At 44.6% G+C, this 25,001-nt stretch overlaps 1 protein-coding gene across 2 annotated transcripts in view; it reads right to left on the reverse strand.

The window, feature by feature from the left end:
* Nucleotides 1-219: 219 nt before the first annotated feature.
* Nucleotides 220-25,001, reverse strand: part of NBL1 (NBL1, DAN family BMP antagonist) — a 32,361-nt gene continuing 7,579 nt past the window's right edge. The window contains exons 1-4 of one of the 2 annotated variants that reach the window (XM_073601554.1): nucleotides 19,241-19,325; nucleotides 7,401-7,582; nucleotides 5,296-5,407; nucleotides 220-3,464 (exon numbers count right to left, since the gene is read on the reverse strand). In XM_073601554.1, the coding sequence (XP_073457655.1) occupies nucleotides 3,222-3,464; nucleotides 5,296-5,407; nucleotides 7,401-7,570 (525 nt within the window). In that variant the 5' untranslated portion in view covers nucleotides 7,571-7,582; nucleotides 19,241-19,325 and the 3' untranslated portion in view covers nucleotides 220-3,221. Of the gene's footprint in view, nucleotides 3,465-5,295; nucleotides 5,408-7,400; nucleotides 7,583-19,240; nucleotides 19,326-25,001 lie in introns of those variants that run through there. The other variant, XM_073601553.1, reaches the window with a different exon arrangement.

Consider the following 25,001-nt stretch of genomic DNA (forward strand, 5'->3'; position numbering starts at 1 on the left):
CTGGTGACACTCTGGGATTTCCTCACTTTGGAGGGACTTCCTCTCACTTCCTGTTGGGGCTATGGGACAGGAAGTGAGGGGACACAGAAGGGGGGACAAAACTGACAAGGGCTACTGCAGTAGCAGGGGGTGGCCTGCAGAAGTAGTAGGGGTCCAATGGGAAGCCAGGACCCGCCATGACCTTACAGGTCTCCGCTATAACCACAAACACTCAACGCGGCCAAGTGCTCATGTTTATTCTTTTTTGAATAACAAAGAGAAATCTGTCTGGGTCACAGGGGGTTATAATCTATTGGAGGCGCTTCTGTGCTGCAGATCCACAGCCGGGCAATGTCCATGAAAGTGGTATACAGCATGTATATATCGCACGTCTCTTCTCAGCAGCTACAATGGCAGCGGCGGTGTACAAACAGATCAGTTCCCAGAAAGGAGGCGGGATATCATGTCATTCGCTCTGTGTGCAGTTCCATCGATCGGCCTGCGGGTGGCGTCACAATAAGCCTGTTGTTGGGATGAGCAGGATGACGATCCCTCCATTCTTCAAGCAGTGCGATGTAAGGCGGTGACAATGACTGTCCAATATCATATCAAACATTTCATTTTTCACAGCCGGAGGGGAAGAATACTTATTACAAAATTTTAAAGGGGTTCTCCACCTTCAGATAACTTTATTAGGTCTGTGCATGGATCCTGCAACTTCCCCTACTACAGATGTCTCCTCTAATTTCCAGCTGATTGGCTGCTATTATCCTATTCTTCTGAGCATCCCTGAATCTAAGCCTGGGAAACTGAAGGCAGTGTGTTCCCTGGTTCTAGCTCCGCCCCTCTCTGAGCCCAGGAATTGCAGCCCACGTGGGTCTTGGTTCTGGCTCCACCTTTCTGTAAGCCTGGGAAATTGCAACCCGTGTGGTCCTTGGTTCTGGCTCCACCTTTCGATAAGCCTGGGAAATTGCAACCCGTGGTGTCCTTGGTTCTAGCTCTACCCTTCTCTAAGCCTGGGAAATTGCAACCCGTGTGGTCCTTGGTTCTGGCTCCGCCTTTCTATAAGCCTGGGAAATTGCAACCAGTGTGGTCCTTGGTTCCAGCTCCACCCTTCTCTAAGCCTGGAATATTGCAACCTGCGGTGTCCTTGGTTCTAGCTCCACCCTTCTCTAAGCCTGGGAAATTGCAACCCATGTGGTCCTTGGTTCTGGCTCCGCCTTTCTATAAGCCTGGGAAATTGCAACCAGTGTGGTCCTTGGTTCCAGCTCCACCCTTCTCTAAGCCTGGAATATTGCAACCTGCGGTGTCCTTGGTTCTGGCTCCATCTTTCTCTAAGCCTGGGAAATTGCAGCCAATGTGTTCCCTGGTTCCAGCTCCGCCCCTCTCTGAGCCCAGAAAATTAAAGCCAGTGTGTTCCCTGGTTCTAGTTCCACCCCTCCCTGAGCCCAGGAATTGCAGCCCACATGGGTCTTGGTTCTAGCTCCACTCTTCTCTAAGCCTGGGAATCTGCAACCCGTGTGGTCCTTGATTCTGGCTCCGACTTTCTATAAGCCTGGGAAATTGCAACCTATGTGGTCCCTGTTTCTAGCTCCACCCCTCTCTAAGCCTGAGAAACTGCAGGCAGTGTGTTCCCTGGTTCTAGCTCCGCCCCCTCTCTAAGCCTGGGAAATTGCAGCCAGTGTGTTCCCTGGTTCTAGCTCCGCCCCTCTCTGAGCCCACTGTAACCCCGCCCATACAGGAGACGGAGGTTGCTCAGCCCAGAATCATAGAAAAGATTCCACCGCCCTACCCAGAAGCACAGGTGGCACCGGGCTGCAGGAGACTACAGGGACTAAGGCCCCCTTATCGTCACTCTGGTAGATCTGAGATCGAAGTGTCACCACCGATGAATCATCCAGATACGACCGGATTCCAGTCTGATAAAAGGTCAAAAAGAGGAAGCCGACGCGTTTCAGAAGTCCAAAAATGAGTTCACCCGGGCTAAGAAGACACAACAAAAGAATATTGAAATCAATAAAACATTTATAGATGTATATTTTATATTTATATAGGTTCTAGCAATTGTTTTAGCCCCGATGAAGGCACGTTTGGACCTGAAGTGAGTTGGATTCCTCTTTTTGACCTTTTATCCTATCCTGGAATAAAACCGCATTGGATATATTAATATATTAGTAATAATAATAATAATAACTAATACAATATTATTATCATGTAATATGTTCATATATTCAGCAGCATTTTTTACAGTATGTATATATATATATTCCCACACAATACACATATATATTACTCTAAGCTCTGATGAAGGCATTTTTGGACCTGAAATGTGTTGGCTTCCTCTTTTTTTCCTTTGATCCTTTACTGGAATAAAATCGTATCTGGACTGTTGATCTGTGGTTTGACGCTTCCATTTTAGATCTACTTTTCTACACTACAAACTGAGGAAGATGTGCAAATCCTCTGGGGATGTAGTAGTACCAATAGGAGGACAACCCCTGAGGTCCAGCACTACCCATTTTTCTGTGGACCCATTAAACTCATTGGTTCGGCAGGAAAAATGAAACCTGGAGATGAAAGTTTGAACCTTTGTAGAGTTTTCTGGAGACTGCAGTGGTCAACAGCCTGGGCCCAACCCTCAATATTGGCCTACAACTGCAGTAGGCAACCTTGCCAGCCAATTGTGAGGCCAGATATAGGGGGGGGGGGGCTCGAACCCTTGGCCACAAGAGCAGTTGGATATCTTCATACTGGGCCAGGAAATTTGACACCCTCTAAACACCCTTCTGATATTTCCAGCCTGTTGACCTCTTGCCAACTGACTTTCTGTCTTTTAGGTGGAGCTCCCCTTCAAGATCTGATTGGCGCAACTGGCAGATCCGCGTTATCATCCGATTGACATAACCGATTGGCACGAAGTGTAAATTTCATGATAGGTCAGGTCTTGGCATACGTCATGGCGTTGCAGTCAGGGGACGATGGTGCAACCAACACAAAGAACTGACCGATATCCCGGTTTCCGGCTACGATGGGGACAGGAAGGAATCGGGGGGGACATTGTTCTTTAATTTGGGTCTCGCCGGGAGCCCCTCAGACTCTCCGGTATGGAAAAAAGTTTACTTTCGGCCGACAAGATTTGACGTGTTGCAGTCTCTGTCTGTGGAACGTTGGCGCCGGTTGGCCGTGGCGGAGGCGGAGCGCCCACCTACGCGGGGACAAGTCCTTTGAGCTTGGCCGGCGGCTCACTCCTCGCTCTCGCCGTCGCGGTGGGCCGTGGGGGGCGTCTCCTCTTCCTGATGGTGCTGGTGGCGGCCGATGTTCTCAGCCGGGGAGAGGGTCTCCTCTGCCGTGTTCAGGTAAACGTTAAACATGGCGCTCTCCTGGCTGAGCTCCTTCCCGCAGGACTGGCAGCTGCAGCGCAGAATCTTCTCCACCAGCTTGTCCACCCGCGGCACCTCCTCGTTCCCCGGGCACTCCAGGGTCACCTGCAGAGGGAGGGACGAGAGGACGCTTTAAGACACAACTCTTTATGCACGAAGCTTTACAACACGCCCCCTTATGAATGAAGATTAACCCCTCATGTATGAAAATTGAAGACACGCCCCCCCTTATGTATAAAGTTTTAAAACACACCCCCTTATGTATAAAGATTTAAGACATGCCCCCTTATGGATGAAAATGTAAGACACGCCCCCTTATGTATGAAGATTTAGGACACACCCCTCATGTATGAAGATTTATGACATGTCCCTTATGTAAGAAGATTTAGGACACACCCTTTTATGTATTAAGAATTAAGACACTCCTCCATCTGTATGAAGATTTAAGCCACGCCCCCCGTGTATGAAGATTTATGATATCCCTTATGTATGAAGATTTAAGACACGCCCCTTTTGTACGAAGACTTAAGACACGCCCCTTATGGATGAAAATTTAGGACACACCCCTCATGTATGAAGATTTAGGACACAACCCTCATGTATGAAGATTTATGACTTGTGACATGTCCCTTATGTAGGAAGTTTTAGGACACACCCCCTTATGTATAAAGATTTAAGACATTCCCCCTTATGGATGAAAATGTAAGACACTCCCCCATCTGTATGAAGATTTAAGACACGCCCCTTTTGTATGAAGACTTAAGACACACCTCCTTACGTAAGAAGATTTAAGACACGCCTCCTCATGTAAGAAGATTTAAGACACGCCTCCTTATGTAAGAAGATTTAAGGCACGCCCCATATGTATGAAGCTCTAGGACACACCCATTTATGTATAAATAATGAAGCCATTCCTCCTTCTGCATAAAGACTTAAAGCACCCCCCCCGTGTATGAAGATTTATGACATCCCTTTATGTATGAAGATTTAAGACATGCCCCTTCTCTATGAAGACTTAAGACACGCCTCCTTATGTAAGAAGATTTAAGACACGCCTCCTTATGTAAGAAGATTTAAGACACGTCCCATATGTATGAAGATTCAGGACACACCCTTTTATGTATAAAGAATTAAGCAACTCCCACTTCTGCATAAAGATTTAAGGCACGCCCCCCGTGTATGAAGAATTATGACATCCCTTATATCTAAAGATTTAAGACACGCCTCCTCATGTATGAAGATTTATGACATGTCCCTTATGTAAGAAGATTTAGGACACACCTTTTTTTGTATTAAGAATTAAGACACTCGCTCTTCTGCATGAAGATATAAGGCACGCCCCCCCCCCCCATGTATGAAGATCTTTGACAACATTCCTTATGTATGAAGATTTAAGACACGCCTCCTTATGTATGGAGATTCAAGACATGCCCCTTCTGTATGAAGACTTAAGACTTGCCAACTTATGTAAGAAGATTTGGGACACACCCTTTTATGTATAAATAATTAAGCCATTCCCCTTCTGCATAAAGATTTAAGGCACGCCCCCCGTGTATGAAGATTTATGACATCCCTTATAACTAAAGGTTTAAGACACGCCCCCTTATGTATGAAGATTTAAGATACGCCCCCTTATGTATGAAGATTTAAGATACGCCCCCTTATGTATGAAGATTTAAGAAACGCCCCCTTATGTATGAAGATTTAGGATACGCCCCCTTATGTATGAAGATTTAGGACACGCCCCCTTATGTATGAAGATTTAGGACATGCCCCCTTATGTATGAAGATTTAGGATTTATTTGTAGGAAATGATGAAGGAACGTTTATTCTGTGCCTCTAATCTACTATAAAGGGGACGTGTCCTGACACACACAGAGAGTCGTTGCTGAAACAAGCATGTAGCCAGTGAAGACAAAACAGCCGACATACTCACCACGTCCCACATGGACTTGGCCGGCATGCAGGAGTCGCAGTGCACCAGGGACTCGGTGGACTGCGGGAAGGTGTTGGGGACGCTGTAGCTGAAGCACTGGCCCAGACACGCCCTGAAATAAGACAAATCCCATCAAACATCGACTGAAGATCACCGACACACACCTTCCAATCTGATTGTACAATCTCCTGATTGGACGGATGGTATAGACAAGCCGCCCTCGTACTTTGTGTTTGGTGGAGGTCTGCAGAAGATTGTACAATGTATAGACATGTGCAGAACGGAAAAATGGGTTTACGTTCATTATTTAAATAATTTTGTCTAGTTCAATTTGTTTAATTCATTTAGGGAATTTGTTTTGCTTTTTTAATTTTCAAATTCGATTTGATTTGATTTTGGCATTCAAATTCGACTTTATTCCATTCGAAAATTCTCATTTTGGAAGACGGTTATATTCTATTTTATTCTATTCTATTATTTTTTCTGTTCAATTCTTTTCTATTCTGTTCGAATTTCGGAAGATGGTTATATTCTATTTTATTCTATTGTTTTTTTCTATTCTATTCTGTTCTTTTCTATTCTATTTGAAATTCGAATTTCAGAAGACGGTTATATTCTTTCTATTTTACTCTATTCTATTGTTTTTTTCTATTCTATTCTTTTATTTTCCATTGTATTATTTTCTAATCTATTCTATTTAAATTCATTTTATTCAAAATTTGATTTTTGGAGGATGGTTATTTTCTTTTATTTTATTCTATTGCTTTTTTCTATACTTTTCTATTCTCTTCTATTCTATTCTTTTATTTTCTATTCTTTTCTCTTCTATTATTTTCTATTTTATTCTAAATTATTCTATTCAAATTTAAATTCATTCTATTAGAAAATTCTCATTTCGGAAGACGGTTATATTCTATTTTATTCTATTCTATTATTTTTTCTGTTCAATTCTTTTCTATTCTATTCTCATTTCAGAAGACGATTACATTCTATTTGATTCTATTCCATTATTTTTTCTGTTCAATTCTTTTCTATTCTATTCGAATTTCGGAAGATGGTTATATTCTATTTTATTGTATTGTTTTTTTTCTATTCTATTCTGTTCTTTTCTATTCTATTTGAAATTCGAATTTCAGAAGACAGTTATATTCTATTTTATTCTATTATTTTTTCTGTTCAATTCTTTTCTATTCTGTTCGATTTTTTGAAGATGGTTATATTCTATTTTATTCTATTGTTTTTTTTTTCCCTTTTCCACTCTTTTCTATTCTATTCTATTTTATTCAAATTCATTCTATTCGAGATTCGAATTTCAGAAGACGGTTATATTCTTTCTATTTTACTCTATTCTATTCTAATGTTTTTTTTTCTATTCTATTCTATTATTTTCCATTGTATTCTTTTGTAATCTATTCTAATCTGTTCTATTTAAACTTATTTTATTCAAAATTTGAATTTTGGAGTACGGTTATATTCTTTTTTTTTTTTTTTGCTCTAGTCTAACGCTTTTTTCTATACTAGTCTATTCTCTTATATTCTATACTTTTATTTTCTATTCTATTCTTTTCTAGTCTATTATTTTCTATTGTATTCTAAAGTATCCTCTTCAAATTTGAATTCATTCTATTCGAAGTTCGAAACAGTTATATTCTATTTTATTCTATTTTCTATTCTAGTCTATTCTTTTATATTCTATTCCTATATTTTGTATTCCTTTAATTTTCTATTATATTTGATTCTATTCTTTAATTTTATATTCTATTCTGTTGTGTTTTACTCTATTCTTTTCTATTCTAGTTTATTCTATTCTTGATTTCTAATTTGATTTCGGATTCATTTAAATTTGTTACTATTGTAATTCGGAAATCCAGATACATCCAAATTTACAAATAATGAAACTTTTGTCCGAATTTGGATTCGGAAGGAAACGAACCGCACATGTCCAGTAACGTATGTGGTCAGGACCCACCGAAAACCATCCAACCCACTCTCCCCTCACACTGTATATAGTGGTCTGTATCTAAAGCAGATTGTACAATCAGATTGTAAAGCCGATCAAAGATTCCATCCAGGTGTGTAACGATAATGGCCGACGCTCCTCTCACCTGTTCTGGATGGATTTGGATTCGCAGCCGCTGTGGCCGACGATCTGGGTGATGTTTTTGGCCTCGCACCAGGCGCTCTTATCCGGGAAAAGGGCCAATCGGTTGATCGGAGGCGGAGCCGCGAATGTCGCCAGCGGAAGCAGGAAGCCAATCAGGAACTGGACCATCATCGTCACCTACAACTGAGAGGAAACCGAGTCTGACGTGAGAATCGGCGGCTTCTGTCATCATCAACGACATTAAATATAACGAGTTTCCGAGGATAGAAAATCCATACTTTATTCATCACAAATCCGATATTCAGATTGATACGGTTAGTAGCTGGATCCGACAGTGAGCTCCAGCCTAGGCTGAGATGATGTCATCAGTCTGCTGCAGGCAAGAGGAGCCATTTCCTCAGTCTCCCCTCTCCCAGTGATCAGACTGTACATTATAACTTTGTAGAAGGAGCCATTTCCTCAGTCTCCCCTCCCCCAGTGATCAGGCTGTACATTGTAACTTTGCAGAAGGAGGAGGAGTCATTTACTCAGTCTCCCCTCCCCCCCAGTGATCAGGCTGTACATTGTAACTTTGCAGAAGGAGGAGGAGTCATTTCCTCAGTCTCCCCTCCCCCCCAGTGATCAGGCTGTACATTGTAACTTTGTAGAAGGAGGAGGAGTCATTTCCTCAGTCTCCCCTCCCCCAGTGATCAGGCTGTATATTGTAACTTTGTAGAAGGAGGAGTCATTTCCTCAGTCTCCCCTCACCCAGTGATCAGGCTGTACATTGTAACTTAGTAGAAGGAGGAGGAGTCATTTCCTCAGTCTCCCCTCGCCCAGTGATCAGGCTGTACATTGTAACTTTGTAGAAGGAGGAGTCATTTCCTCAGTCTCCCCTTGCCCAGTGATCAGGCTGTACATTGTAACTTTGTAGCAAGGTGAGAGGCTGCAGCAGGGGCTGAACTGTGTCAGACATTTGTGAACACATGAACTGCACAGGCATTAGGATTTGGGCCCAGAAGAAGGACAGAAAAATAGAGCGATGGGAAATAGAATAGAATAGTACAGGACACAGTAGTGGTTGTCTGGCAGTTCCAGACATCTCCACTAGAGGGCTCTGCACCACCAAACTCCACATTCACTTGAGAGTTTGCTGACTTTCAGCCCTAATAGGAAATTAAATGCCGAACCGCTGACCCTGAGTGACCCCAAGTAACCCCCCAAGTGTGATACTAATAACTGAATAATAAATAAATAATAACAATAACATTATATATATATATATATATATATATATATATATATATACACATATACATATATATATTATATACTGGCTACTTGGCAATGGTAGCGAGAGCAGAAGGTTTCCACTGCTGGCTACTTGGCAATGGCAGCGAGAGCAGAAGGTTTCCACTGCTGGCTACTTGGCAATGGCAGCGAGAGCAGAAGGTTTCCACTGCTGGCTACTTGGCAATGGCAGAGAGAGCGGAAGGTTTCCACTGCTGGCTACTTGGCAATGGCAGCGAGAGCGGAAGGTTTCCACTGCTGGCTACTTGGCAATGGCAGTGAGAGCGGAAGGTTTCCACTGCTGGCTACTTGACAATGGCAGTTCACGTGTACATCTCTACATCCCGACACCTGTGCCTTTATTGCGGCTACTGCTTGGCCCTGGTGTCCCTGGTTGTCATCTCCATTTGGAGGGGGTTGCTCTTCGGTCACGGCATTCCCGGGATAGATGAGCGTTGAGACCATTTGTTTAAGCACCACATTATTTTTGAGTTCATGTACATACACACACCTGTATCATTATGCCAATAATCTGTACTGTATTCTAATCTGAGTATGTTTCTCCAACTAGAATTCTTGAAGCTCCTGAAGAAGCGACATTTTAGGTCGGGAAACGTAGAGCGAGCGATTCTTTTTAATCTATGAGGACTGTGGGAACCACCAAGAGAAATGCATAGATCTCAGTGTGGGCATTTCTTCAATATTGCCACACAGGAAATATTAGTGAAGTGTAACCTCTTGGATAAACCACGGTGTCCCATATTTCTCTACCACATACAGTGTGGAGGGAAAGTATTCAGACCCCCTTACATTTTTCACTCTTTGTTATATTGCAGCCATTTGCTAAAATCATTTAAGTTCATTTTTTTCCTTATTAATGTTCACACAGCACCCCATATTGTACACACAGCACCTCATATTGTACACACAGCACCCCATATTGTACACACAGCCCCCCATATTGTACACACAGCACCCCATATTGTACACACAGCACCCCATATTGTACACACAGCACCCCATATTGTACACACAACACCCCATATTGTACACACAGCACCCCATATTGTACACACAGCACCCCATATTGTACACACAGCACCCCATATTGTACACACAGCACCCCATATTGTACACACAACACCCCATATTGTACACACAGCACCCCATATTGTACACACAGCACTCCATATTGTACACACAGCCCCCCATATTGTATACACAGCACCTCATATTGTACACACAGCACCCCATATTGTACACACAGCCCCCCATATTGTACACACAGCCCCCCATATTGTACACACAGCCCCCCATATTGTACACACAGCACCCCATATTGTACACACAGCACCCCATATTATACACACAGCACCCCATATTGTACACACAGCACCCCATATAGTACACACGACACCCCATATTGTACACACAGCACCTCATATTGTACACACAGCACCCCATATTGTACACACAGCCCCCCATATTGTACACACAGCCCCCCATATTGTACACACAGCACCCCATATTGTACACACAGCACCCCATATTGTACACACAGCCCCCCATATTGTACACACAGCACCTCCTATTGTACACACAGCCCCCCATATTGTACACACAGCACCCCATATTGTACACACAGCCCCCCATATTGTACACACAGCACCCCATATTGTATACACAGCACCTCATATTGTACACACAGCACCCCATATTGTACACACAGCCCCCCATATTGTACACACAGCCCCCCATATTGTACACACAGCACCCCATATTGTACACACAGCCCCTCATATTGTACACACAGCACCCCATATTGTACACACAGCACCTCATATTGTACACACAGCCCCCCATATTGTACACACAGCCCCCCATATTGTACACACTTCCCCCCATATTGTACACACAGCACCTCATATTGTACACACAGCACCTCATATTATACACACAGCCCCCCATATTGTACACACAGCCCCCCATATTGTACACACAGCACCCCCATATTGTACACACAGCCCCCATATTGTACACACAGCACCTCATATTGTACACACAGCACCCCCATATTGTACACACAGCACCCCATATTGACAGAAAAACACAGAATTGTTGACATTTTTGCAGATTTATTAAAAAAGAAAAACTGAAATATCACATGGTCCTAAGTATTCAGACCCTTTGCTCAGTATTTAGTAGAAGCCCCTTTTGATGGGTCTTTTTGGGAAAGATGCAACAAGTTTTTCACACCTGGATTTGGGGATCCTCTGCCATTCCTCCTTGCAGATCCTCTCCAGTTCTGTCAGGGGGGATGGTAAACGTTGGTGGACGGCCATTTTTAGGTCTCTCCAGAGATGCTCAATTGGGTTTAAGTCGGAGCTCTGGCTGGGCCATTCAAGAACAGTCACGGAGTTGTTGTGAAGCCGCTCCTTCGTTATTTTAGCTGTGTGCTTAGGGTCATTGTCTTGTTGGAAGGTGAACCTTCGGCCCAGTCTGAGGTCCTGAGCACTCTGGAGAAGGTTTTCATCCAGGATGTCCCTGTACTTGGCCGCATTCATCTTTCCCTCGATTGCAACCAGTCGTCCTGTCCCTGCAGCTGAAAAACACCCCCACAGAATGATGCTGCCACCACCATGCTTCATTGTCTTGGACAGGTGATGAGCAGTGCCTGGTTTTCTCCACACATACCGCTTAGAATTAAGGCCAAAAAGTTCTATCTTGGTCTCATCAGACCAGAGAATCTTATTTCTCACCATCTTGGAGTCCTTCAGGTGTTTTTTTAGCAAACTCCATGCGGCTTTCATGTGTCTTGCACTGAGGAGAGGCTTCCGTCGGGCCACTCTGCCATAAAGCCCCGACTGGTGGAGGGCTACAGTGATGGTTGACTTTCTACAACTTTCTCCCATCTCCCGACTGCATCTCTGGAGCTCAGCCACAGTGATCTTTGGGTTCTTCTTTACCTCTCTCACCAAGGCTCTTCTCCCCCGATAGCTCAGTTTGGCCGGACGGCCAGCTCTAGGAAGGGTTCTGGTCGTCCCAAACATCTTCCATTTAAGGATTATGGAGGCCACTGTGCTCTTAGGAACCTTAAGTGCAGCAGAAATTTATTTGTAACCTTGGCCAGATCTGTGCCTTGCCACAATTCTGTCTCTGAGCTCTTCAGGCAGTTCCTTTGACCTCTTGATTCTCATTTGCTCTGACATGCACTGTGAGCTGTAAGGTCTTATATAGACAGGTGTGTGGCTTTCCTAATCAAGTCCAATCAGTATAATCAAACACAGCTGGACTCAAATGAAGGTGTACAACAGCAAAGGGTCTGAATACTTAGGACCATGTGATATTTCAGTTTTTCTTTTTTAATAAATCTGCAAAAATGTCAACAATTCTGTGTTTTTCTGTCAATATGGGGTGCTGTGTGTACAATATGGGGTGCTGTGTGTACAATATGGGGCGCTGTGTGTACAATATGGGGCGCTGTGTATACAATATGGGGTGCTGTGTGTACAATATGGGGTGCTGTGTGTACAATATGGGGTGCTGTGTGTACAATATGGGGCGCTGTGTGTACAATATGGAGTGCTGTGTGTACAATATGAGGTGCTGTGTGTACAATATGGGGCGCTGTGTGTACAATATGGGAAGCTGTGTGTACAATATGGGGGGCTGTGTGTACAATATGGGGGGCTGTGTGTACAATATGGGGTGCTATGTGTACAATATGGGGTGCTGTGTGTACAATATGGGGGGCTGTGTGTACAATATGGGGGGCTGTGTCTACAATATGGGGTGCTGTGTGTACATTAATGAGGAAAAAAACCCTAGTTAGACTTACCGGTAACGGTATTTCTACGAGTCTTTCAGGACAGCACCTGGAGAGAGCGCAGCTCCACCCACTTTCCCAGGAAACACTGCAGTCAGTTTCTTTAAAGACCGGACACTTCCACCATGGCCTCAGTTGTTCATAGAGTACCTCCAGCCATGCTGAAATTAGATAAGCAGAACACAGCAATAACACATCTTACAACCTCAAAACTTAGGGCGGGTCATCGGCGCTGTCCTGAAAGACTCGTAGAAATACCGTTACCGGTAAGTCTAACTAGGGTTTTCTCCCTTCGTCTTTCAGGACAGCACCTGGAGATGATAAAAGAGTACTTACTCTAGGGTGGGACCACCGCCTGCAGGACCTTCCTGCCAAACGACTGTTCCGCTGCTGATAGCAAGTCCAACCTGTAGTGGCGGGTGAAGGTGGAGAAACTTGTCCACGTGGCCGCTTTACAGATCCGACCCGGGGAAGCCCCTGCCCTCTCCGCCCAGGACGTTGCTACTGCCCTTGTTGAATGGGCTACTACCCCCTTAGGGGGCTCTGCTCCTGAAGCTTTATAAGCTTCGCTGATGGCCATTCTGAGCCATCTACCTATGGTGCTTTTGGATGCTCTATACCCCTTCCGTGGACCAGAGAAGAGAACAAAGAGCGAATCTGATCTTCTAAAATCTTTCGTTATCTCTATATAATGTAATAAACACCTTCTCACGTCCAGGGAATGGAAAGACCTCTCCTTAGCACTGGACGGGTTAGGACAAAAGGTAGGGAGAATTATCTCTTGTTCCCTATGAAATGCTGATGCCACCTTTGGCAAGAAACCCGGGTCAGTTTTTAGCACTACCCGGTCTGGAAAAATATAACAAAAGGGTTCTCTTATGGAAAGAGCTTGTAACTCGCTTACTCTCCTAGCTGAAGTTACTGCTACTAACAGGACTATTTTTAACGACCATAGCCTGATTGACGCTTCCTCTGGAGGTTCAAACGGCCCTTTGATTAGACCCCGCAGAACCACAGACAGGTCCCATCTAGGAAAAAACTTAAAAGGTATTGGCCTAGCTCTGGCCAATGCCTTGAAAAACCTAATAATAAGCGGCTCCCTTGATAACTGCCTCTCAAGAAAAACCGATAATGCAGCTACCTGCACTTTTAGGGTGCTAGCTGCCAACCCCATCTCCATTCCCTCATGGAGAAACTCTAGCACTGAAGCGATTTCCTGTGGCGAAAGTATCCTAATCGCACACCAGCTATTAAATCGTTTCCACGTTTTGAAGTAGATGGCCCTGGTAACCTCTTTACGACTGTTCAGCAGGGTAGAGACCAGTTTATCTGAAAGGCCCTTATTTTTTAACATCTGCTCCTCAGTAACCAACCTGTCAACCTGAGATGCTGGGTATTTGGGTGATGAAGGGGGCCCTGCGTTAGGAGGTCCTTCCGAAGCGGAAGCTCCCAATAAGGTTCCACCGCCATCCCCTGTATTGTTGCGAACCAAGCCCGTTTGGGCCAGAAAGGAGCCACCAGAATCATCGTCGTGTTCTCTTTCTGTAGCTTTCTTAAGACCAAGGGGATCATCTGAAAGGGGGGAAAGGCGTAGCACAACTGGAATTTCCATGGCTGCGCTAATGCATCCAATCCCTCTGCCTGATCCTGCCTGTTCAGTGAGAAGAAGGCCTCTACTTTTGCATTCTTTTGGGATGCGAAAAGATCTATTTGGGGCATTCCCCATCTTTCTGTTAGTTGTTGAAAAGTCTCTACATTTAGACTCCATTCTGCTTCCAGTACTCTTTCTCTGCTCAGAAAGTCTGCCATAAGGTTTAAATCTCCCTTCAGATGTATCGCTGTTATGGAGTTTAGCCTGTCTTCTGCCCAGGCTAGAATCTGGAGTGCCAAGGATAGCAGAGCCCTGCTCCTTGTTCCTCCCTGCCTTGATATATAGGCCACCGCTGTGGCATTGTCCGATAGGACCTGAACATGATGGCCCCGGACTGTTCTTTCGAAGGCCCATAGACCCAAGAGAATAGCCCTCAGCTCTCTCCAATTGGAGGACTTTCTGGCTTCCCAGTCTGTCCAACTCCCCTGAGCCATCTGCTCGTCCAGGTGGGCGCCCCAACCCCAGGAACTTGCGTCTGTTGTTAATCTTTTCTGCAAAGGAAAACTCCAGAGCAGACCCCTGTTCAGGTTTGAGTGATTTCTCCACCACCAAAGCTTCCTCTGAACCCGCGCAGGTATCCTTATTAATTTTTCTAGGGACTCTCCATAGGACCAACTCGTTAAAATTGTCTGCTGGAGCTCCCTTCCATGTAGACGTGCCCACTGCACCGCTGGAATAGTCGCAGTGAGTAGCCCTAAGACCGACATAGCTGCTCTTATGGAGATTGGCATATTTGTCTGCGTCTTCTTCACTGCCTCCTGAAGCTTCTCCCTCTTCCCTTCGGGGAGAAAAATTTTCTCCTGGATGGAATCTATCGTGTAACCCAAGAATAGTATGGTCTGAGATGGAATCAAGTTTGATTTCTCCTCGTTGATTATCCATCCTAGACCTACCAGGTGTCTCATTGTCTTTTCCAGATCTCTCACTAACAGGTCCCTTGTTTTGGCAAAAATTAGTAGATCGTCCAGATAGGGCAGGACTGATACCCCCTCTACTCTGAGTGGGGCCAAGGCCTCCGCCAGGACTTTTGTAAAAATCCTCGGAGAAGATGACAGCCCGAAAGGGAGAGCTCTGAACTGGAGATGAAGGGTAGATTCCCCCAGTTTTATCGCAAACCTTAGGTGTTTCTGAGATGTTGACGCTACTGGTACATGCAAGTATGCATCTCTCAGGTCTATGGAAGCCATAAAACATCCCGGGGTCAGGAGATTCTTTACTGAGAATATTGTGTCCATCCTGAACTTCTTGTACCTGATAGCCTTGTTTAGAATCTTCAGGTTCAGGATGAGCCTGAATTTTCCCGACGGTTTCTTCACAAGAAATATGTGTGAATAGCACCCCTGTTCTAATTCCCCAGGGGGTACGTTCACTATCACTTTTTGTAGCATCAAGTCCTTCAGGATAGCTGTCATTGCTAGTGACTTTTCTGAGTCTCGGGGAGCCTGGGTTATGTAAAAACGCACAGGAGGAGGTTGAGAAAATTCCAGCCTGTAACCCTCCAAGATGGTCCTGAGGATAAACTGGCTGCTTGTTATAGTCTTCCACTGTAAAAAGAAGGTCTGTAACCTTGCTCCCACAGTTGGCTGACCGTCACTGGGTTTTTGGGCTTGTGGTTGGGGGGCGAAAAAGTACTCCTGACTTACCCCTCCCTCTTTGAGACTTCCAAGGCCTTTTGTAGCCTGCCTCTTTGGTATCTGGGGTCTTTCGAAAAGCACGAAAATTTCTGTTGCCTTGCGGAAGTACCTTCTTCTTTATAGGGAAAGCCTTCTTTTTGTCAGCTGTTCTGTCAAGAATAGCTTCCAGCCCAGGGCCAAACACTAGATCACCTTCAAAGGGTAAACCGCATAATTTTGTCTTTGAAGCAGTATCCCCTGTCCATGTCTTGACCCATAACGCCCTGCGAGCTGAGTTTATCAGAGCTGTGGATCTGGCTGACATCCTGATTGACTCCGCTGAGGCATCTGCTATATACCCTACCGCCCTTGATAACACCGGTAGCGTATCTAGCAGATCCTTACGAGGCGTCCCTGCCTCAATGTGGATCTTCAGCTGCTCCAGCCAGTGTTCCAGATTTCTGGCTACCACAGTTGAGGCCATGGCAGGCTTCAAATTTGCTAAAGAAGAATCCCATGCCTTCCTTAATAGGGAGTCTGCCTTTTTGTCCATGGTATCTTTAAGGATACCCATGTCCTCAAAGGCCAGGTCAGTATTCCTAGATACCTGGGAAAAGGCTGCGTCTAGTCTTGGCTTTTTATTCCAAATATGCGAGCTATCCTCATCAAACGGAAACCTTCGCTTGAGGGATTTAGAAAAGAAGGGGGCTCTCTCTGGATCCTTCCACTCCCTTTTAATGGTCTCTGATAGGAATTTATGTACAGGAAAAACCCTGTGTTTTTCCTCCCCGAGGCCTTGGAACATCTTATCGTGTAGGGATAGCTGAGCCTTATCCTCTGTGATGTTAAGGGTAGTATGAATTGTTCTTAGTAAATCATCTACCTCCTCAAGGGATAACTTGTACCTAGAAGAAGGAGAAGAAGCTTCATTTACTTCTTCTGCTTCCTCCTCCGAATTTAGTAAAATGTTACTTTCCTCCTCCTCTGAGTCGCTGCCCCCTCTGGATGCTGAAACAGAGGATTGAGAATGTGGCACCACACTGCTATGCGCCGTTGGACGCCTATCTAGGTAGGACCTGAAGGACTCAAAGGTGTCTGCCAGTTCCTTCCTGAAAGAGCTTAGCAATTCGCTTTGTTGAGCTGCAGGACTAGCAGGAGCTGTCTCCTCCTTAACTATGTCCGTAATGCAAGATTTGCATAATACTTTGGGCCAGGAATCCCTCAGTAACCCCTTACAAGAGGGACACTTCCTTTTAACAATAGGGGAGACATGCTTGGTCTTCTCCTTAGCCTTCTGCAATATCCCAAGGGAAAAAAGACAATAGCTGAACCATATTTCACAAACAACAGTTTACATGCTGTATAAGGAACACAGAAAAAAACACCACCAAGGAAGTTAACCCTTTAACACCTATGATCTGTTCCACAGCCGGTGAATCACCCCACAGATCCACCTTAAAACATAATTAATCACTTATCCCTCCTTTAGTACTCAGGACCAAGTGATCTGCAGGCTCCCCACTTTTTTTTTTTTTTTTTTTTTTTTTAGGGAAGGGATAATAACTAAACATTATAAATGCCCATAGAGTAAAAGACAGAGACCAGTATCCCTGCTTACCTGAGCCTGGCTGATTGTTGTGGCTCCTGCTCCTGCCACCGCCGTCTGATCGTCCTCCATTATTGACAGGACACACAGCGGCGTTTGTGCTCTCTTATTTGATTTTCCCGGGCCGCTCACCGCTGTGAGGGCCGGAAATGAAATCAGCCATGGAGACCGCCCCCCCCTCCTGCGTTCCAGCGGCCGGAACCGGAAGCCGCGTCGCGCCGCTCGAGGCCCCGCCCCCGGTCGGAAATGACACGCTTGCCATCCGAACCCGGAAGGCGTGCGGCCCGTGGAATAGACGCCGCTCTACTCCACAGCCCTGCCACCGGTCTGTAGGAGCGGGACCCTCGCAGCCTGGCTCTCGCCGAGCATGAAGAGGAGGAGGCACCGGAGAATCCCCCACACGTCAGGGAGGATGCTGGGCTGTCTTTGGAAAAGAAGAAAAACGATCCGGTATGCCCTAACCTTCACCACCTGGAGAAAGCGCAGCACACCCCTGGTTCCCTGCAGCGCTTCCACCATGGCGGAGGAAACACTACAACTGAGGCCATGGTGGAAGTGTCCGGTCTTTAAAGAAACTGACTGCAGTGTTTCCTGGGAAAGTGGGTGGAGCTGCGCTCTCTCCAGGTGCTGTCCTGAAAGACGAAGGGAGAAAATCAACTTAAATGATTTTAGCAAATGGCTGCAATATAACAAAGTGAAAAATTTAAGGGGGTCTGAATACTTTCCGTCCCCACTGTATATTATGTGTTGTATATGTATGTATTTTATGTGAATTATTAAAAATTGTTACATATTTTTATACGTGCCTACAAAGTCCATTATTCCTTTATTCAGCATTTATGCTTGGTTATTGGCGGCTAGAGCAGAAGGTTTCCACTGCTGGCTTTTTGGTAATTGCAGTGAGTGCAGAAGGTTTCCACTGCTGGTTACTTGGCGATGACAGCGAGTGTGGAAGGTTTCCACTGCTGGCTTCTTGGTAATCGCAGCGAGAGCAGAAGGTTTCCACTGCTGGCTACTTGGCAATGGCAGAAAGAGTGGAAGGTTTCCACTGCTGGCTACTTGGCAATGGAAGCGGGAGCGGAAGGTTTTCACTGCTGGCTACTTAGCAATGGCAGCGAGAGCGGAAGGTTTCCACTGCTGGCTACTTGGCAATGGCAGTGAGAGTGGAAGGTTTCTGCTACTGGCTACATGGCAATGGCAGCGAGAGTGGAAGGCTTCCACTGCTGGCTACTTGGTAATTGCAGCGAGAGTGGAAGGTTTCCACTGCTGGCTACTTGGCAATGGCAGCGAGTGTGAAAGGTTTCCACTGCTGGCTTCTTGGTAATCGCAGTGAGAGCGGAAGGTTTCCACTGCTGGCTACTTGGCAATGGCAGCGAGAGCAGAAGGTTTCCACTACTAGCTACTTGGCAATGGCAGCAAGAGCGGAAGGTTTCCACTGCTGACTACTTGGTAATGGCAGCGAGTGCGGAAGGTTTCCACTGCTGGCTTCTTGGTAATCGCAGTGAGAGTGGAAGGTTTCCACTGCTGGCTACTTGGCAATGGCAGCAAGTGTGGAAGGTTTCCACTGCTGGCTACTTGGCAATGACAGCGAGAGCAGAAGGCTTCCACTGTTGGCTACTTGGTAATTGCAGAGAGAGCGGAAGGTTTCCACCACTGGCTACTTGGCAATGGCAGCGAGAGTGGAAGGTTTCCACTGCTGGCTACTTGGCAATGGCAGGGATAGTGGAAGGTTTTGCAATGTCCTCCAGTGCTGTGACAGGTTGGAGGTGCCCGTATGAGTATCGGTGGAAGGTATGTGAGGAGCATGGAGTCATCCATCGATGTCTGGGGATAATGTGCAGGTTGGGAGACAGCCGGACGTGTGCCTGTAAATTACCTGCAAATTCACTGTCAAGTACAGACAGCTTCCAGCCTGGCTCGCCCACCGTGCACACAGGAATGCGCTGCAGGCGTGGGAATCCGCCCTCTCTGTCTCCCGGGTGTGGCGCAACACTTAACCCCTTCTGCCATCCGCGTCAGAATACACAGCAACTCTGCTCAGCCAGTTCTGTAATCCGCACACCTCCTGCCAGACTGCGCACACAGAAAGGCGACACCGCCATTCGTCATATTGCGCCACACCAAATCGCACGGTACTGTGCCATGCCGTGAATTTTGGTGGTTGCAAACACGTGCGCACGAGGCAAATAAACGACACCCGCGCACTTCGAAAGAAGAATCCGCACGTTTCCTGCAGCACAAGGGGTGTGAGTAGGCCCCCCTGGGGGGCCCCAGTCATACCTCCACGTCGCGTGATCGTGCATTGTTTTCAGGTGGGCTGCCCTACACGCAACAAAACGCGTCAAAGAAGCTCTCACGCTTTTTTTTTTTTTTTTTGGGCGCACTTTCACAGAACGCGCAGAAGTAAATGGAACCCCGAGAGGCCGGAATCACTGCAACCCCAAATTCCTGCGTGAATTTGAAATATTGGTTGTTAGAGAGAAGGGGGGTCGGCGCCATCTGCTGGTGTCACCCGTACAGGAAGTGACGGAAAATGTCCCCAATGGGGTCACACAGAGAAATAAAGACCTGACTTGAACCCCCCCCCACAAAAAAAACTAAAAAAAAAAAAAAAGTTGGGCTTTGCTTTCGGCGGTGGGACACTTTTGCCGTGGTCAGGGCGATTTTTCCTAGCGGCGCTCGGCTGGGTTGCATGACTAGTAGAAGGTGAATTGTTACCAGAAACAAAGATGGTTGCCATACCCCCCTCCCCCTATCCCCCCCCCCCCGACGCCCCCGGCAGGACACGTGCGCTGCATTACAGTGCTGGGCTCACACTTTCCGCTCTTTATATTGGTGAAAAGGGGAAAAAACAGGTGGAGCGACTCCGGAGGGAGCGCCGGTAATGGGAAACAATTTAACTGCTCCCACAGCGAGCGTTTAGGGAAGCGCAAGGCCAACGAGGGCGGGGGGGGGGAGGGGGGAGGCCGAGGATCAAGAGGACAGAATGTAACATCTGTGCACGACCGGAGACACGCCGAGCGTAACGGGAAACATCCTACCGAGCAAAGTGCGATCGGTGTGGCCTTTTTTTTGAGGGTCCATTTACGCCGTCCGGTTAGAAAACACACTCAGATTTTTTTTAATTTTTTTTTTTGCATGGTTTTTAAAGCGTTGGGTGGAAAAGTAAGGCGACACGATATGCGTTTTTCATGCGTTATACGTGCGTTTTCTTCCTGCAGGCTCACGGGAAATATGGACATGTGACTGGGAAAACATATCATTGAATAGGCATGTTACATTATATAGTGCATGCAAAACATGCGGGAAATGTAACGTGTGCTTTATTTATTAACATGCACAAAAGACGCAGCAAGCCAAAATAAATAAATAAACAAACAAAAGCAAACAAAATTAAAAATGAAAAAAACTATATATATATATATATATATATATATATATATATATATATATATATATATATATATTCAGCAAGTAAAATAAACAAAAAATAGACACAGAAAGCTTAAAAAAATAAAATAAAAATAAATGCCACAAGTAAAAAAGAAATAAATAAACAAACAAAAAAGACACAGCAAGAAAAAAAATAAATAAAAAAATATGCCACAAGCAAAGACTAAATAAACAAACAAACAAAAAAACAAAAAACAAAAAAACACAGCAAGTAAAACAAAAAGACACTGCAAGCCAAAATAAAAAATACGCTGCAAACCAAACAAAAAAAAAAATCTATTAAAATAAAAAAAAAAAAAAAAAAAGCACTTAACCAAAAATTTTTTAGCTGCAAGCCAAAAAAAATAAAAAGGATAAAAAATATGGAGCAAGTTAAAAAAACAGAAACAAAAAAAGACGCAGCAAACTAAAAAAAAAAAAAAAAAAAAAAAAAAAGATGCAGCAAGCAAAATAAGACACAGCAAGTCAAAAAATAAAAAAGATGCAGCAATTAAAATTAGTCAAAAATGTGGCTCACTGAAGTGTTTTTTTAGGTTATCCTGCGTTGTAGTGCACACAAAACTTGTCTGCTAAGGCTCAGCTCCCACCTACAGGCGTGACCAAGCGCGGGCTTTTAGACTGACTCAGCACTCCCCCTTCATCAGGGCTAAAACCCAGATGATGTAGGGCAGGCACTTGGATTGTAAAGGTCAACGCGTTTCGAGGGGTCAGTACTCTACCATCATCAAGGCTAAAACCCAGATGACGTAGGCACTTGGATTGGAAAGCTCAACGTGTTTCGGGGGCTCAGTACTCCCCCTTCATCAGGGCTAAAACCCAGAATATGTAGGCATTTGGATTTGAAAGGTCAACCTGTTTCAGGGCTCAGCACTCCCCCTTCATCAGGACTGAAAACCTGTAGGCACTTGGAGGGAAAGAACTATAGATTGGGGGTCTTTAGAGGGAAAGATTTGAGGGCGGAGTCACACTTGCGAATGGCGGCCTTCGGTGTATCTGAAATTGATTGATTGGCTTAGAAAAAAAAAATGCGTTATCTGAATGCACCATTGGGAATCTGCTCCCACCAAGCAGAAGTAAAGTTCTCATTCCGGGGGGAAGACATTTTCCTGTGCACAGCCAACTTCCTGTTCAGTAAACATGACGCCGTATTCGCCCCACGCTGAGCCCCCCCCCCCCCCCCAGCCTAAAAATGGTGGACAGCATAGTAATACAAAGTATCAGAGAGACGGGGGAAGGGACACCCATATCAGCAAATCCTCAGATCATAGAATCTCCTTTATATTCATTTTTCCATTAACGTTGCGGCGCCTTTAAGCGATCCCGTCCAGCTGAGGCGCCGAGCGTAGCGCCGTTTAGGCGGCCCGGGATTCTTCCAGCGGAGTTTCGGGAAGGAAATAAAAGAGATTTTTTTTTTTCAGCATTCCTGACGGCGAGCGATCTTTTTATCAGCGGGGAAGTAAAGCGATTCTATATTTGCTCCCCGCCCTCGTACTAACATCTGGAAAAGTGCGTGCTTATTTATAACTCGGCGAACGCAGCGCGAGGAACGCCAAGAGAGCGCCGAGGGGGAAAAAAAAAAGTTATTTATGTCCCTTATCAGTGATTAACAAAAAGGAGGAAAAAATTCTGTAAAAAGTCGTCCTGTATAAACCGCGTTTTATACGCCACCCGTGGCTGGAGCGATCGGCGACTCTGAAAAAGTTACTGCGAACAATTTGATACATTTAAAAAAAAAAAAAAATCTTTATGGTGATAATAAGAGAGACTTTTTGAAATGTTACAAAGTTTCTTCGTTTCATGTACAGCGTGCAAATCGGCCGCCTTCGCACCTCGCCAAACGCTGCGATCTAATGCGATCTGCGATCTGATATTGAACATTCGCCGGCTGTGGGAATCCAACTGGAACCTCCCCTCCCCCCCAGCCAATGATAACTCTGACAGCCAATAATAATCAGCAAACTTTCCCGTTGGCAGCAGCTGCAGCGATCGACGAGTTTGTAAAATAAAAGTCACTGCGGACAATTCAACGTATCTTCCTGTTTTTTTACAATGTATTTATATATTTTTTTTCATTTATTTAAGTTTTTTTTTTCTTAATTTATATATATTTTTTAAATTTGTCTATATTTATTTAAATATTTATATTTTTATTAGTTGTATTTATTATTTTAGTTTTTTAAATCCCGGCGTTAATAGGAGACGTTATGAAATGTTGCAGTTTCCCAATTTTTTTAATGTAAATCCTCCGTCTTCTTACGCCAACCGCGCCAAACTAATCTGAACATTCACCCGCTGCGTGAATCCGACCTGAATTCCCCATCTGATTATAACTCCGCCAACCAATAAATTTCGTCAGCTGAGAATTTATGAAAATATAAAATTTCATCTTGGGAAGGCAATTTTTTTTTTTTAATAGAATCCCAAAAATTAATATTTTAGTATAACCTGCATAGGACGTAGCAGTGTACGCAGTCCAAGGTATACTGCTCTGGCATTTACAGAGGTAATTTAAGCCACGCTAAGTACCAGTGAACGCTGTTGGCAACGATGATGTATGAGGTTAGATTGTAAGCTCCTAGGAAGCAGGGAATCGACAGAACTGATTCAACTACTTCTGCTACAGATTTTGTTGGTGCCATTTACAAATCTGCTGCTTTTACACTGCTAAATACTCTGCAACCGTTATTATTATTATTATTAGTCGAGTATTTATCAGTGGAAAATCATCAATTCGGCTCTCCAGCTCCTTGGCGCTCTATAAATCCTGTATAATAATAATAATATACAGGATTTATAGAGCAACAAGGAGCTGGAGAGCCAAATTGATGATTTTCCACTGCTAAATACTCTGCGTCCATTATTATTATTATCATACAGGATTTATAGAGTGCCAACAGTTTGTACAGCGCTTAACAAAATGAAGGCAGGCATTGCAGTTACATTAAATTTAGTACAAGAGGAATCAGAGGGCCCTTTAAAAAAAAAAATGTATGGATGCGGAGTATACAGCAGTGGAAAATCATCAGCTCCATATCAGCACAGAAAATTATTTAAAGGTGTCTGGTGGAAATTTTTCATACAAATAATTTTCTGCACCGGATATGGAGCTGGAGAGCCAAAACTGATGATTTTCCACTGCTGTATACTCCACATCTATTCGGATTTTTTTAAGGACCCTCTGATTCCTCTTGTACAAAATTGTAATGTAACTGCAATGTCTGTGCTGCGCAAACTGTTGGCGTTCCATAAAACCTGTATGATAATAATAATAATAACGTACGCAGAGTATTTAGCAGTGGAAAATCATCAGTTTTGGCTCTCCATATCAGCACAGAAACCTTACAGAACCTCACCCAGAAGAGGCAGGCAAAGGCACATGCTGAAAAACATAAAATATACATAATTTTGCCTTGAAGAGGTAGGTGGAGGTAGGTGTACTTACAGGGGAGGGGGAAGAGTTAGGTGCATTAAGTGGTTGTCTTGTAGGAACTTCATGGCAAGAGTAGGTGCACCAAGTGACTGTTTGGTAATTTGCAGAGCTTGGTCTAGAGGAGGTAGGTGCAGTAAGTGACTGTTTGGGAAATTCGCAGATCTCTGTGTAGAAGATGTAGGTGTACTATGTGGTCAAGTCGAAGAGGTAGGTGTACCGAGTGGGGAGATGGAAACAATAAGTAAATTTGGAAGAAGTTTTGGAAACAAGCAGAATTTTAGGCAACGAGACCCCAGTAGCTACTAGCCACCTTTAAAAACCAGTGATGCAGGGATAGGTGCACTTACCAACCCTCCCTGTTAAATACCCGCGTTCATTAAAAAAAAAAAAAAAACCTTAATGAATTTGGAATATATAGCAGTGGAAAATCATCAGTTTTGGCTCTCCAGCTCCATATCTGGCACAGAAAACTATTTGTATAAAAAATTTGCACCGGAGGACTTTAAATTGTTTTCTGTACCAGATATGGAGCTGGGGAGCAACAGCTGATGATTTTCCACTGCTAAATACAAAAAAAAATGGATGCCGAGTATTTATCAGTGGGAAATCATCAGTTTTTGCTCTCCAGCTCCATATCTGGTACAGAAAACGATTTAAAGGCCTCCGGTGGAACTTTTTTATACAGATAGTTTTCTGTGCCGGATATGGAGCTGGGGAGCAAAAACTGATGATTTTCCATGGCTAAATACATTTT

The sequence above is a fragment of the Aquarana catesbeiana genome, linkage group LG10, assembly GCF_042186555.1.
Source record: "Aquarana catesbeiana isolate 2022-GZ linkage group LG10, ASM4218655v1, whole genome shotgun sequence".
NCBI lineage: Eukaryota > Metazoa > Chordata > Amphibia > Anura > Ranidae > Aquarana > Aquarana catesbeiana.